At 29.8% G+C, this 13,166-nt stretch overlaps 1 protein-coding gene across 3 annotated transcripts in view; it reads right to left on the reverse strand.

The window, feature by feature from the left end:
- Nucleotides 1-1,220, reverse strand: part of LOC132934033 (phosphofurin acidic cluster sorting protein 1) — a 33,071-nt gene extending 31,851 nt beyond the window's left edge. The window contains exon 1 of one of the 3 annotated variants that reach the window (XM_061000315.1): nt 584-1,220. In XM_061000315.1, the coding sequence (XP_060856298.1) occupies nt 584-690 (107 nt within the window). In that variant the 5' untranslated portion in view covers nt 691-1,220. The remainder of the gene's footprint in view (nt 1-583) is intronic. The other 2 variants (XM_061000314.1, XM_061000316.1) reach the window with 2 other exon arrangements.
- Between the last annotated feature and the right edge of the window lie 11,946 nt (nt 1,221-13,166).

Here is a 13,166-nt window from a genome sequence, read left to right on the forward strand (position 1 = left end):
AGTATGGGGACCCACACAGAAAAATACTAATTAAAAATGTTATAATTATTAACAAGTTGTGCATACCCACCTATTATATTATAATGTTTTGTACGCTAACCACTAAGGACCTTAAATTATACAATTATCATATTTTACTAGGTAGGTGCCTGGGTAGGTAGTTATAATACCATGTGCAGGAGGTGTTTTGTATTCTTCCAAAAGCAATTGAAGTATAATAGGTGCCTAAATGTTTTTGATTTATTTAAATTATACTTCTGACTATTGATATTCTAACAAAAGATGCTATGTAGAATAGGTACAAAGAATCTGATTGAATTAATAGTGCAAACAGCAAAATAGAAATCAATAATTGTTTTATTAGGTACAACATTTAGAAGTGAACTTTAGAAAGCACATCATATACCAAACAATAAGACACATAAAAATAATTTACATACCTATACAACAATACATTTTACCATTTGAGTGTTAAAATAACTGAAATATTTACACCTTAAAGTGTGTAAGTATTGGAAATTATTATATTGCATATTGTAGCTGGGTAATGCATTTCAGACAGGATTTGTTGTCGTCAAATTACCTGGGTACACAGTTGGATGGCGTGCGATCAACTTCCCAGGTGGCGAACAGTTTCATCGGTACCGGTCGAGTGCCGGTAGCCGGTGCCTTGACACATTTCTCGGCCATAGTCAGGTCAGAGGTCTAAGGGCAGAAGTCTGAGCGGCTGTCGGTCGGATGTGTCAGTCCTCGGTCGCGGCTGTCTACACGACGGTATGGTGCACCATATGAACAGGGCTAACGTGCGAGGAGCGTCCCTCCCTATAGCGGACGGCCGACGTCGTGGCGGTACATCAGAGTCCGGAAGGGTGGACGGCGATGGTAGGTGGAAGAAATCGTTTGAAAAACAGTACGAGAAGAAGAAGAAGAATGACGCCGACTACGCTTCTGGTTGAGAACGGTACGTGTGGGAAAACGTGACCAACACTGCGAGGGCGAGAAATCGGAACGGGACAGACGCGAAAGATGTGGACGAAAACAAACGACTGACGGAACGGTACGAAATTAATATTTGTTGTTGTTGTGCGTGGTGCCGGACGACTGCAGGAAACGACGGTCGACCAACAGCTAATCACGCCGCACACATAATAAACACGGACCGACTCTCGCGTTATCAACGATACGGCGGCGGCGGCGGTAGCAATGCGCACGCACACGAGCCAGCGCGAGTGTGAACGTTTTATTAATCTTGGGCGGCGGTGGCAGCGGCCCGGCCGGTCGGCTGCAGCGCTACCCTCTCTCCCCTCGCCGCCAACGTGCAACCGCCTACGTACCTACCGCCGCCGCCGCCGCCAAGCCTTTTGCTGTTGCATCACCGCCGCCGCCGCCGCCGCCGCACCACTCCAAAACCGACGCCGACGCCGCCCCGTCGACCCCTGTCGGTCTTTGCTTCCCGACCGTCGGTCCGTTGACCGTTACCCGTATCCCGAAAGACCGAACTACAGTCGCGGCGGCACCGATGACGGTGTTTCAATAAGGGGCGGGTCTCCGCGGTCGCGTTGGAGGGGGGTGGGGGTGGGGAAAAGCGAGTACGCGACTTCACCTCCTCACCCGCCCGACCTGCTGGCGACAGGATTGCCGGGGATAACAACCGAACGCTACAACACTACTGTAAACCGTACCACACACACACACACACACACACACACACACGGTTTCCGTCGTCAACGACGACAAACGGACAGAGACTAGAGACGACGACGGTAATAACAAATAACAACAATGACAATATTCATGAATGAATGCACATCGGCACCGTCGTCCACATACGCAGATCGGATGTGTCAGTGTGTGTGTGTGTGTGTGTGTTATTATAATATAACTTTATACAATATTATTATTATTATAATACGTATTACGAGTACTCCGGTACTCGGAGTACTGAGCAGTCGGACAATCGACACGGAGACGTTTTGTACAACAATAATATTAAATAGCCCGCATGACTGTATTATATAATATTATACTCCAATATTATATACTTGCAAGACGTGACAGTCACGGGACAGCGAATACTAGACATTAGATAATAATATTATTATAAATTATAATAATATATAACCTCTAAATACCGGACACGTCTGGAATGTTGTCGGTTATTTGGAGTGGTCCGCTATTCAGAGGGTTCAGATTGTAGATTGTAGAAAGTTTGTAGTTGCAGGTTCCCGAGAAACAATCTGAAACGGAAAGGTTCGCTATCGTGTACGAGATAGTCGGGTACATCACGATCTACACCTCAGCGATGGATTTGGGATTTTTCCATTTTTGTGGCGGGGCGAGGGGTACACGATTTTGATTTTTTTGCTATAAAACAAAACATAATATTCTTGACAAGCGAGCATCCCCTCCCCCCACAACTGGGGGAATATGATGACCACCATTAACCTCCTCTACGCAAGCCCGGATAAAGACATTTTGAGGCCCCTGTTCGAAAAAAAATAATAATAATGTATATTATATTATTTTGACTATAAATTATAATTTACAACTTTTTTGCTCGCTATAACGAAAAAAGTAATGGACAAATCTGAGGCTCCTAAATAAATTCTAACCATCGAGGCCCGGGGGCCACGGCCCCTCCTGGACCCCCCTCTCCCCCCACCCCCTTTAATCCGGGCTCGCCTCTTCTACGGCCCTCATCCCGTAGAACCACCGCTGTTACAACACCAACACACTAAATAGGCACCGGGCAGGCCGGGTGCACACTGCACGAGGGCGCCACGAGGCACTTACTACAAGTGGAACAAAAGAACGTATTTTTCACGCATAATGATAGAGAACTAAATTCAACTAATAATGTTTGGCGTGCGATGTCTGCTACGACAATAACATAATGTTACGATAATGGTATTTCGTTATTTTGTAACCGCGGATGACGAGGGAGTGTGAAACCTGTGACCGGCTGCGGCGTGTGCGCACGTTGTGGAATAATCATCGGAATCATTATGTTATTATTATTATTATTATACGTATTATGTATTATAATAATACTGTTATATGCCTACACACCATGGCCGCATTGACGGGAGACTGACTAAGTAGATACCTGGTTGCTGTTTCGTATATTCATATATTTTCATACCCATAATATATACTATTACCTATCGCAGTCGTGGTATATATATATATATATTATGTGTATATAGGTACATGGCACATACATACGCGTAGTATTATAATACAGCATTGTACTGTCTACAGAGTATTAAATATTTATATAATATATAAACGCGTATAATACATATATAATATATACCGGCAGGATTTTCGGGATTATGATGTTTATTGTTTAATATAACAGAAAGGAAACGAATGGTAATGGTAGTAATAAAATAATACCATAATATTGTACAAGGTGAATTCATAATAATAATAATAATAATAATAATATGGAGGTACCTAGTTGGTATATATAGTATATTATATTAGGTATTACGTATTTTTTAACCAACAATTTGAACAAGTCGGTAGGCAGGCACTTCAGACACTTTAAGCATACATTTTTTTACACCCAATTCGTTTTTAAATCCCAATTTTAGAATTTATATTATGTGTGTTCAAAAAATACATTTTTATTGTACGTGAACTATTGCCATTGTTAATGCGGCGAACATATTATTATTACACAATTATTAAGTGGCATATTATGTGGGTCGACGTCCTTCACGAGAATTGACAATGTACCCAGGCTGGGAACGAACGAGTTAATTAAATTTTTTAACTTTTAGTTATTTTTGTTCTTTTATTAACTTGAGTTAATATTGTATACGTACATAAACTTTTAAATTTTAATACAAGACGAAATAATTTTTAATTTAATTCCAGCTAAGTTTAATAGCTAACTATCGTGGGTACTTGTGTTTATATTGACAATGTTCAGTGTTGACACTTCGGAAGAATTTGTCACGTTGAGTGACACAGCTGTCCAGTAGATAAAATTATGTGTAACACATTTATCTTAACAAAGTTATTTCAAACATTTAATTAACTTTTAAGTCTAAAATACTTTAAAGTTATTACAAGTTCAATTATTTTAAACTATATATAACTTGCATGGGTTGAAACTTAAAATGTTTATTCCATGTGTTCGGTGTAGTCTATGCACATTGTCAATAAACTTACACAAACATAATCACAAGCTACTGAACTATGTAGGTATTCCTATTAACATACACTTATTGGGTATAACCACAGTCTAAAATCATTAAAAAAAAAATACAATTTTAAATGTACCATGTAGGTACTCATTAATGGATCTATGATGTATATTCTATATGACTATAATATATATTTATCAAACACATAAACATTTGTATTTAAGCCTTTTGCGATTAAAGTAAAAAGAGAATGAATTGACCAACCCAACCTACGCCCATTTTGTTTCGATTTTTCCAAAACGCTATTAATATTTATTACAGTTTATTTGTACCTATTGCAACTTTCCACATAGACTATAATATTGATTTTGTTATTAAACCGAATTAAATATTAACGCTTGGTCAGTGAGTAAGTATACTCTGCAGTATAACATTTATTTCTGAGTTATAAATTATAAGAAATTAAAAACACTTAGTAATGTACGTGGACAACGGAAACAAGTCATTTATGTTTTAGTGCAGGGGCGTATTTAAGGGGGCACAAGGGGCCCGTATCCTACCTCCCCCCACAAATTGACTATATTTATATATTCTATTAACAGATCGCATGTGTTATTGCTGTCTTCTTCTTACAAACGTACACCATGGCAAATATACGTTCGGAACTTTAGAAGGACTAATTTTGTATTGTTAACAAATTTAAGCAAATTTGCATTAATATTAGAGTGGATTGACCCACTATCAAATATTTAAATAAAAATATAATCTGTTTTTTGAAGCCGGCGCTTTATAGTATTTAAACTTTTAAGTGAGATATGAGTATCACTGCAGTATGTGAGATAGAACAATTTATTTAAAAATGCTCATATTTCGATTTATTATTTCTAAATACGTTCCTGCAGTCTATGTAAATGTTGTATGTATTAACTATTAAGCACGACTATTTGCATATTGTAAACATTTTAAACTTTGGGAAAATTAAATATACTTAAATTATTTGTTCAACCTAGTTAGATAAGATATCTTATGATTTATATATTATTACATTTAAGTCTATGTCTAAGTCTAATTCTATGGTCTAAACGTATAACCACTATTATTAGATACATTTAAATGTCACTAATAACTATAGGTATAAAGTTAATTTATAATTGTGTACATTTATCATTATTCTACACAATTCATATTCGTCTACATCGTCTATTACATAATATAGATTATTATAATAAGTATAATAATATAAGTAATAACACTTAGAATGTATAATATATGCATTATTATTTCCTAATTAATGGTTTTTAAATTAATTACTTTGGGTTTTAAAATTTAATGTATAAAAAAATATCGATCGTTTTTTTGACAAGTTAAATTAACATACGAGTATATGACTATATGAGAACAAATCGTCTATATTGTATACCTATTATTAAATATATTTATGGGTGCTGAAGCACCAAACAGAATAATGTACTACAAGCATATAGATAGACTCATTAAATATTTAAGTAGTTATATATGAAAAAAAAATCTATATTCGTTCAATATTCGACATTTAAAAATCAAAATGGGGAGAGTAGGTAACCGCTATGCTGTACAGTAGGTAGGTTTCAAATGTACATCATCTTTGATTAAATCACTGTACCTAATATATGTGTTAAATTTGAATTCAATGATAAATCATTACGGTACCTTTGTTAAAATATTTTTTCCCTAAAACATATTAATATTTAATTATTATAGTATATAGTACCTATATAATATATGATATAGTATTATATTATTATTGTTATTAACTTTTGAGTCAATAGCGACTTATACAGTAGAACGGTGTGAATAGGTTTGTCGTAGTATAAATAGTATAATTATTAATTAGGCAATACAACTTAATATAGTAATCTAAATATTTTGAAAATGTTTTTATAAAATTGTTTATTGTTCATATAAAATATAATAATATAAAGAAAAAGTTTTAAGTCCCCTCGAATAATATTTTATAATTACAACAAAATAAGGTAATTTTTTTTTTTCAAAAACAATTTTTACGTAAAAATACACTTTTTCCTCTACCTATACCTATATATTTTTTGGTTTTCCTGATCATTTTGAAAAATACTTTGAGTTTTTAATTTTGGCCTTCCAAAATTACTATCTAGGTCCAATTGGCTGGAATTATGTACATAGCTAATCTACACTATAATACTATATTTTCCAAAATGAAAATTTCCAAAAAAGGATAATTGGTTGTTGGTACTTGGTACTTACTATCTACCTGTATTTTGAACTAATGATAGTGTTTGGAGACTCTACCTGTGTCTAATAATACATCTATTAGGTATACCTACGGCTATACATATATATGTATTACAATTTATAGTAATTACATAGTGATAGACGATAGTGCAATATATTATAGTATTATACAGATATATTCTGGTGAAAGCTGAAAATAAGTACACGAAAACGAATTATTTAACATAATATCATGGTAGGTTAGGTGGGTGTATCTAGTCGATACTTATTAAATGTGTATGTTTATTAGTAATAATTGACTATGGACTATGGTAGCTTGCGGTGGGTGTCCAGAATCCAGTTATCCTAGCTTTTATTTAACTTCTATAATTATGTAATTAACGAGGTAGGTAATTAATAACAAATTATGTTACAAACGTTTAATAAATTGTAAATCCTATATCTAAATATCCAATCGATCTATAATAGTTATTTCGTGTTAGTATTGTTATATTATTGTTGTACATTTAATTTTTAGTAAATCATAGCCCATGGATATCAAACCTAAATAGTATATAGTTTATATTTTTCAACAATCTTGTATTCTTGTTATTTTTTTATTTAAAAAAAAACCAAATTTTGTACCTAAATATTATAACATTTTTTATTATATTTCAAATATATAAATATAATATTAAGCATAGGTACTTAAACGTACACGTAGTTGCGTTATACATACAGTAATTTTTTAACGCTTATTAATAATATCGTTATCACAAAAAGTTTTTAGAATTTTTATAAGTTTTTTTATATAATTATTAAGTATATTATACTGATATATTTTTTATATATCATAGGTCATATTATATTATGTGACGACTCGCTAATTTCAAGCTTCTTGAACTATTATTTTTTTGATTTCATTCAGTCAACAACCAAAGGTTGAGACCAAAAACAGAGCACTACACTACACGATGCAAGGATTGCGTGTTAGCATATATACCTACTGAATAGTTACTACTTAGGTACTTATTATATTAAACTAAAAAACAATGAATGGGAAATATGGAATTATTATTGAATAACGCATACACTATACAGGTATGAGGTAGGTACTCTGTCTCAAGTTTTCATTTGATATTTTGATTAGAGTGAGATATTTAAACACATATATCCAACTTTGAGTGCAGTCTACAGATAAGTATAAAAGGCCAATTATACAATGTTGTAGACAAGGTAATAAATAATTAATAAACATTATTTGTCTGCCAATTATTGATTTATTTGCTTAATTTGATTAAAAACCAATTTATTATATTTTGATTTTATTACTTGTTATATATGCAAAAACTAAAAAGGTTGTAATGACTATATTATAAGACTCACTCAAGACTCGTCCCCAACGTGGGTGCAAGGCCACAATATATATAGATTCTTGAATACGTGTGTGACGTGTACTAATTGTTTTCTATATATGAGGAAATGAATATAAATATTATATATTCATACATTCATGTACATTCATGAATGTATTAAACCAAGAATTTGAATATTATAATGTCGAGGATGGAGATGAATTCAAAATGTTTTAAAAACATAACAATATATAAACAAAAATGGTTTTTATAAGTAGATTCATTCATAAATAATTTTGAATGTTTAAGTAAAAAGGAAAAGTTCTAAAGAAAATCTGTAAAAATATTACAAATAATGTCTCTAAGATAATATTTTATTGAAAAAATCATTTTTTGTTTCCAATACCTTTAATTATTAAATTTTCTTCGACTATCACAAATGTTCTTCAATCCTCATATAGTTTTTATACTTCATTAACATATTTGTTTTGACATAATTTTAGATTTGAGCTTAAGGAAGAGTGAAATAATTTTACAATGATGTTTTTTTTTGTGTTCTTACACGATTTATATTAGAAAAAAATTTAAATATTATGTTGAAAATAACATATTTTTATACATTTTTAACTCAATATACTTCGCAACATTTCGTGGTTTAGACAGTTAAAATTATATCTTCTGACGCTCATGAAAAACTATTTTGTTCAATTTGTTTATTTATTTAAACTAAAAATAACTTATGAGTAACCTTTATACATTCTTAATGTTTTGTCTCAGCAGGAAAGTAATTATCAACTTTAATTGAAAAAAACTAAATAAAAAATCAAAAATATCTCATGCCTATAAATAGTCCAAAAAGAATCAAAATATTTTGAATATTACCTTTAGCTGAATAATGTATGGAAAATGGTCATATTTGGTGAAAACTTAAAGTATCCACGTTTATTGTTTTTGAGTTAAAGCAAAAAATCAATATGGATCTTGTCAAAACTGGCTTTCTGTATAAATTCCCGGTTTCCTTAGATTTGTTTTTGTTTTTCCAGAAGTCTTTGATAACTATTGGAATATTTCACTTTGACTCCCCAAAGTACCAACTATAGATTTAATTTCCTATTAGAAAACATGTTGAAGTAGAATATCCAAGTATTTGTTCTACCATAAAAGGTGATAACAATTGATAGCCAAAAAAAAACCACATAATTTTGTAAAAAAAATTGAACGTGAATTTCGTAAAAGAATAATAATAGGCAGGTATTCGATATTTTCACCATAAACCATATGGTTATATTATCATATTCTACTCGTGGTATAATTTTAAAAATATTTTGACACTTTTTGAATAATTGTAGACAATTTAAATTATCGATTTTCTTTTTCTAAAAATGTCAATGGCAATTATTCGCTCTGTCAAAAAGCTTGATTATTTAATACAATTTTAGTCATTCGTTATTATTAATGCTGTTTAAAAATATTAAAGATACATTGGATACATTTTTTTAAAAATTAATTAAAGTTTAATTTTTGACAAAATACGTCAAATTTAAGATAAATTGGAAATTATTTGGTACGTAGTTAAAATTTTTAAAATGTCCAATTTTTGTAGCTGTGGCTTAAAAAGTTGATACACGATTCCTTAAAAGTAGGTATTTCAGTATTTGATACTGAAACAAAACAAATCATTTTTCTTTATAGTCATTATTTGAATTTTAAATGTAGAGGAAATTAGATATTAAAACAAACAACATTAATATATAGTAGTTATTTTGTTGTAACTCAAAAACATTATTCGAGAGGACTTGAAACTTTTACGTACATTATTATATTATTTTATACCTATAGGTACACAAAAACATTTTAAAACATTTAGATTAATATTAAGTTATTGCATAATTTATACCACGAACCTATAATCCATATTATAATTCTGTATGATCAATTTAGACAATTATAAATGAACTTTATATAGGTTTTACTGACATTATTTAAGTTTATTTAATAAAGGTCATGTTGAGACTATAAAGTTATATTAATTTGACCTAGTTATTATAAATTTAATTGTTATAATATATAAATCATAAGATATCTTATAGTCATTAGATAATATATCTTATGATTGTTCTCATATAGGCATATTCATCATATTACGTTAATACTTATTTGGTATATTAAAATAACGATCGATATTTTTATACATTCAATTTTGAACTCAAAGTAATTAATTTATAAACCACGAATTATGAAATCATAATATACATTTTCATTAGTGTTATAACTTATAAAACTTATTAGTTTATTAGTAATAAAGTAATAAACTATACTTATGTAGATAATGGATAGCAATTGTGTTAAGTACCTGATGATCAATTTACACAATAATTATAATTGAACTTTGTATAAATTTTGTGACATTATTAAAATTTATCTAAAAAAAGATTACGTGTTTACACTATAGAGTTTAATCAAAATTTACCTATTATATCTAAATGTTATGCTGACTAATGTCATGATGATAACTTTAAATAGGTTTTAGTGACATTATTTGAATTTATCTAATAAAGGTCCCGTTTAGAGTAAAGAGTTTTATCAAACTTGACCTATTTAAATATATAAATATATTAATTATATTTATATATAAATCATAAGATATCTTATATAGTAGTTAGATAATGTATCTTATGACTGTTCTCATATAGTCATAAGATACTCATATACTCATAGTATTACCTACGTTAAATTTTTATATCAAAATAACAATCGATATTTGTTATACATTCAATTTTAAACCCAAAATAATTAATTTATAAACCACGAATTAAAAAATCATAAAATTATTTATACATTCCTAGTGTTATTACTTATAATACTTATAAGTTTATTAGTAATAATGTACTAAACTATGTAGACGGATAGCGATTGTGTTAAGTACCTAATGATCAATTTACACAATAATTATAAATGAACTTTATACAGTTTTTAGTGACATTATTAAAATTTATCTAAAGAAGGTTACGCGTTTAGACTATTTTGTTTTATCAAACTTGACCTATTATACTTAAATGTTATACATAACTCGTAGGGTTTCTTATCTATAACTAGGTTGAACAAATAATTTAAGTATTTAATTTGTCTATAGTTTAAAATTTTTGCAACATCCAGTCTATAATAGCTGTGCTTAAAACATACAACATTCACTAAGGCAGGGATGTATTTAGGAATAATAAATCGATATATGAGGAGTTATAAATTGTTATGTTTCACAGGCTCTGATCCTCATATTACTCTTAAAAATTTAAATATTATAAAAAGCTGATTCAAAAAACAAATCACGATATGCATGCTTACCTATTTAAAATTTTATAATTGGTAATTTCGCTTTAGAATTAAATACGAATGATAAAAATACAAAATTAGTTCTTCTAAACCCCGTTAGCTACTTCAACTAAAAATTACGATGGTACCTAGTTATTTTGTTGTAACTCAAAAACATTATAATTCATGAGGACTTGAAACTTTTTACGTATTTATATTAATATTAATAGGTGGGTATTGCCTTTATTTATACCACGAATCTGTTTACACTGTCAGTAGTCGGTATTTATATAATATTAGGTATATGATTTAAATATATTTTACTGTTATAACAATTAAATATTACCTAATATTTAACAATATAATAAATGCAATGTTTTCGGAAAAAAATAGTTCAACCTACCTACCGTATTACTTAGTAAAATTAGTTACTATAATAGCAATATAAACATATCATTAAATATACTTTCTGGTATGAGGTCACAGACCTCTGTTCAGAATCATTATTTATATACAATGCTAGGTATATCATTGAATTCAAATTTAACACATTTATTACAGTACAGGAGAGCTGTACCTACCTACTTGCCAGTCTTTTTTTCTACCAATCGAGACTAATTATTATTTTTAAAAAAGTGGCAACAACTGTACATTTTGATTTAATCTTAGCTTAGATAAGTCACTGGCCACCATCGTGTCATATTATATCCATTGGCCGTTTACCAATGGCAGTATATCTATTCACATAATAATAAATTATAATGTTCCGAACTATTACTGTTACACGGCGCTCTAGATAGGCTATTTACGTACATTATGTTAATTTTGTTATCACCATTTCGCTGTACGAAGGTCCGTCACTTGGGCACTACCATTTAATAAATATATTATGATAAATTGATGTGGAATTGTGTAGTATACCATTGTTGTAATTATTTGTAGGTACATTTACTATAATAGTTTTAACAATGACAACAACAATAGTAATATTTAATCGGCGACAAAAATTTTTCTTCCACACTTTAAGGGGATTCGATCCGGCCATGGTATTCTAATAAAATATAGTTTGATATATTAATAAATTAATATTGATTTATGTCGATTGTGCTGATTTATCCAGTACCTAATCACAGACATTTTCAAGAAGTTTACATGAAAACCACTTTTCCACTTTTTTTAACTCTTAGACCAGAAATTAAAATCGATTTTTTATGCTATTTATTAATCGTTTTATAATTTTTAATAGAAAAATCGATTTAAAATTTAAAAAAATTTAATTAAATTAGAAAATTTAACAATAGCCCATATTATGTCTATATTTTTCATCTGTAACTATAATATAATAACTAATAATAGTAAGGTCCGAATTTTGATGACTCTTGTATCTATTTTGGAACATAGACGATGCATTCATAGCTTAAATTGTGTTTCAATAACATACGATTATACGAATATAATATATTAATATGTATAAGTACATTAGACATTTTTAATAAGCATTTTTCGTGTTTACTAGTTTATTATATTTTGTCATTATTATTTTTTTGTATTTTTCACAAATCGATAAATTCCATAATATTATATTTATTACGTTAACTTTACGTAATAATTAATAATTATTTTGGTTAAGCTCGTTTCACATCCACGCGTCACGACGAATATGGAATGCACGGACGATGACAGGTTTTTTGTAATACTGGGTTTCAAAATTAAAATCATAAAAATATATAGTATTGATGTTTTAAATAAAAAAAAAAAAAACAATGAAATCAATATTGTGCAACAATTTAAAATCATATAGGTATAATTATAAAATCAGTATATTATATATTTTAAATAAAAAAATATATTTTAAATACCTACAATAATTTAAATCAGCAAAAACAATTATTGATACGTGAAATTAAAATTTAAATCGAACATTTTCATTTTGAAATTGTGTTTTCAAAATTCATTTGTGTTGTCTCAGTCGAACACACGTACGACACCAAATTTTCGAGCGAATTATAGTGAACTGACCCATTATCAAACTTTTAGGTGTTCACTCGTTGTTTTTTTACGAAATAAACTAATTTTTAAGTGAATTATGTGCATTTTAAATTATTAACAGTACGAA

The sequence above is a fragment of the Metopolophium dirhodum genome, chromosome 1 (assembly GCF_019925205.1).
Source record: "Metopolophium dirhodum isolate CAU chromosome 1, ASM1992520v1, whole genome shotgun sequence".
NCBI lineage: Eukaryota > Metazoa > Arthropoda > Insecta > Hemiptera > Aphididae > Metopolophium > Metopolophium dirhodum.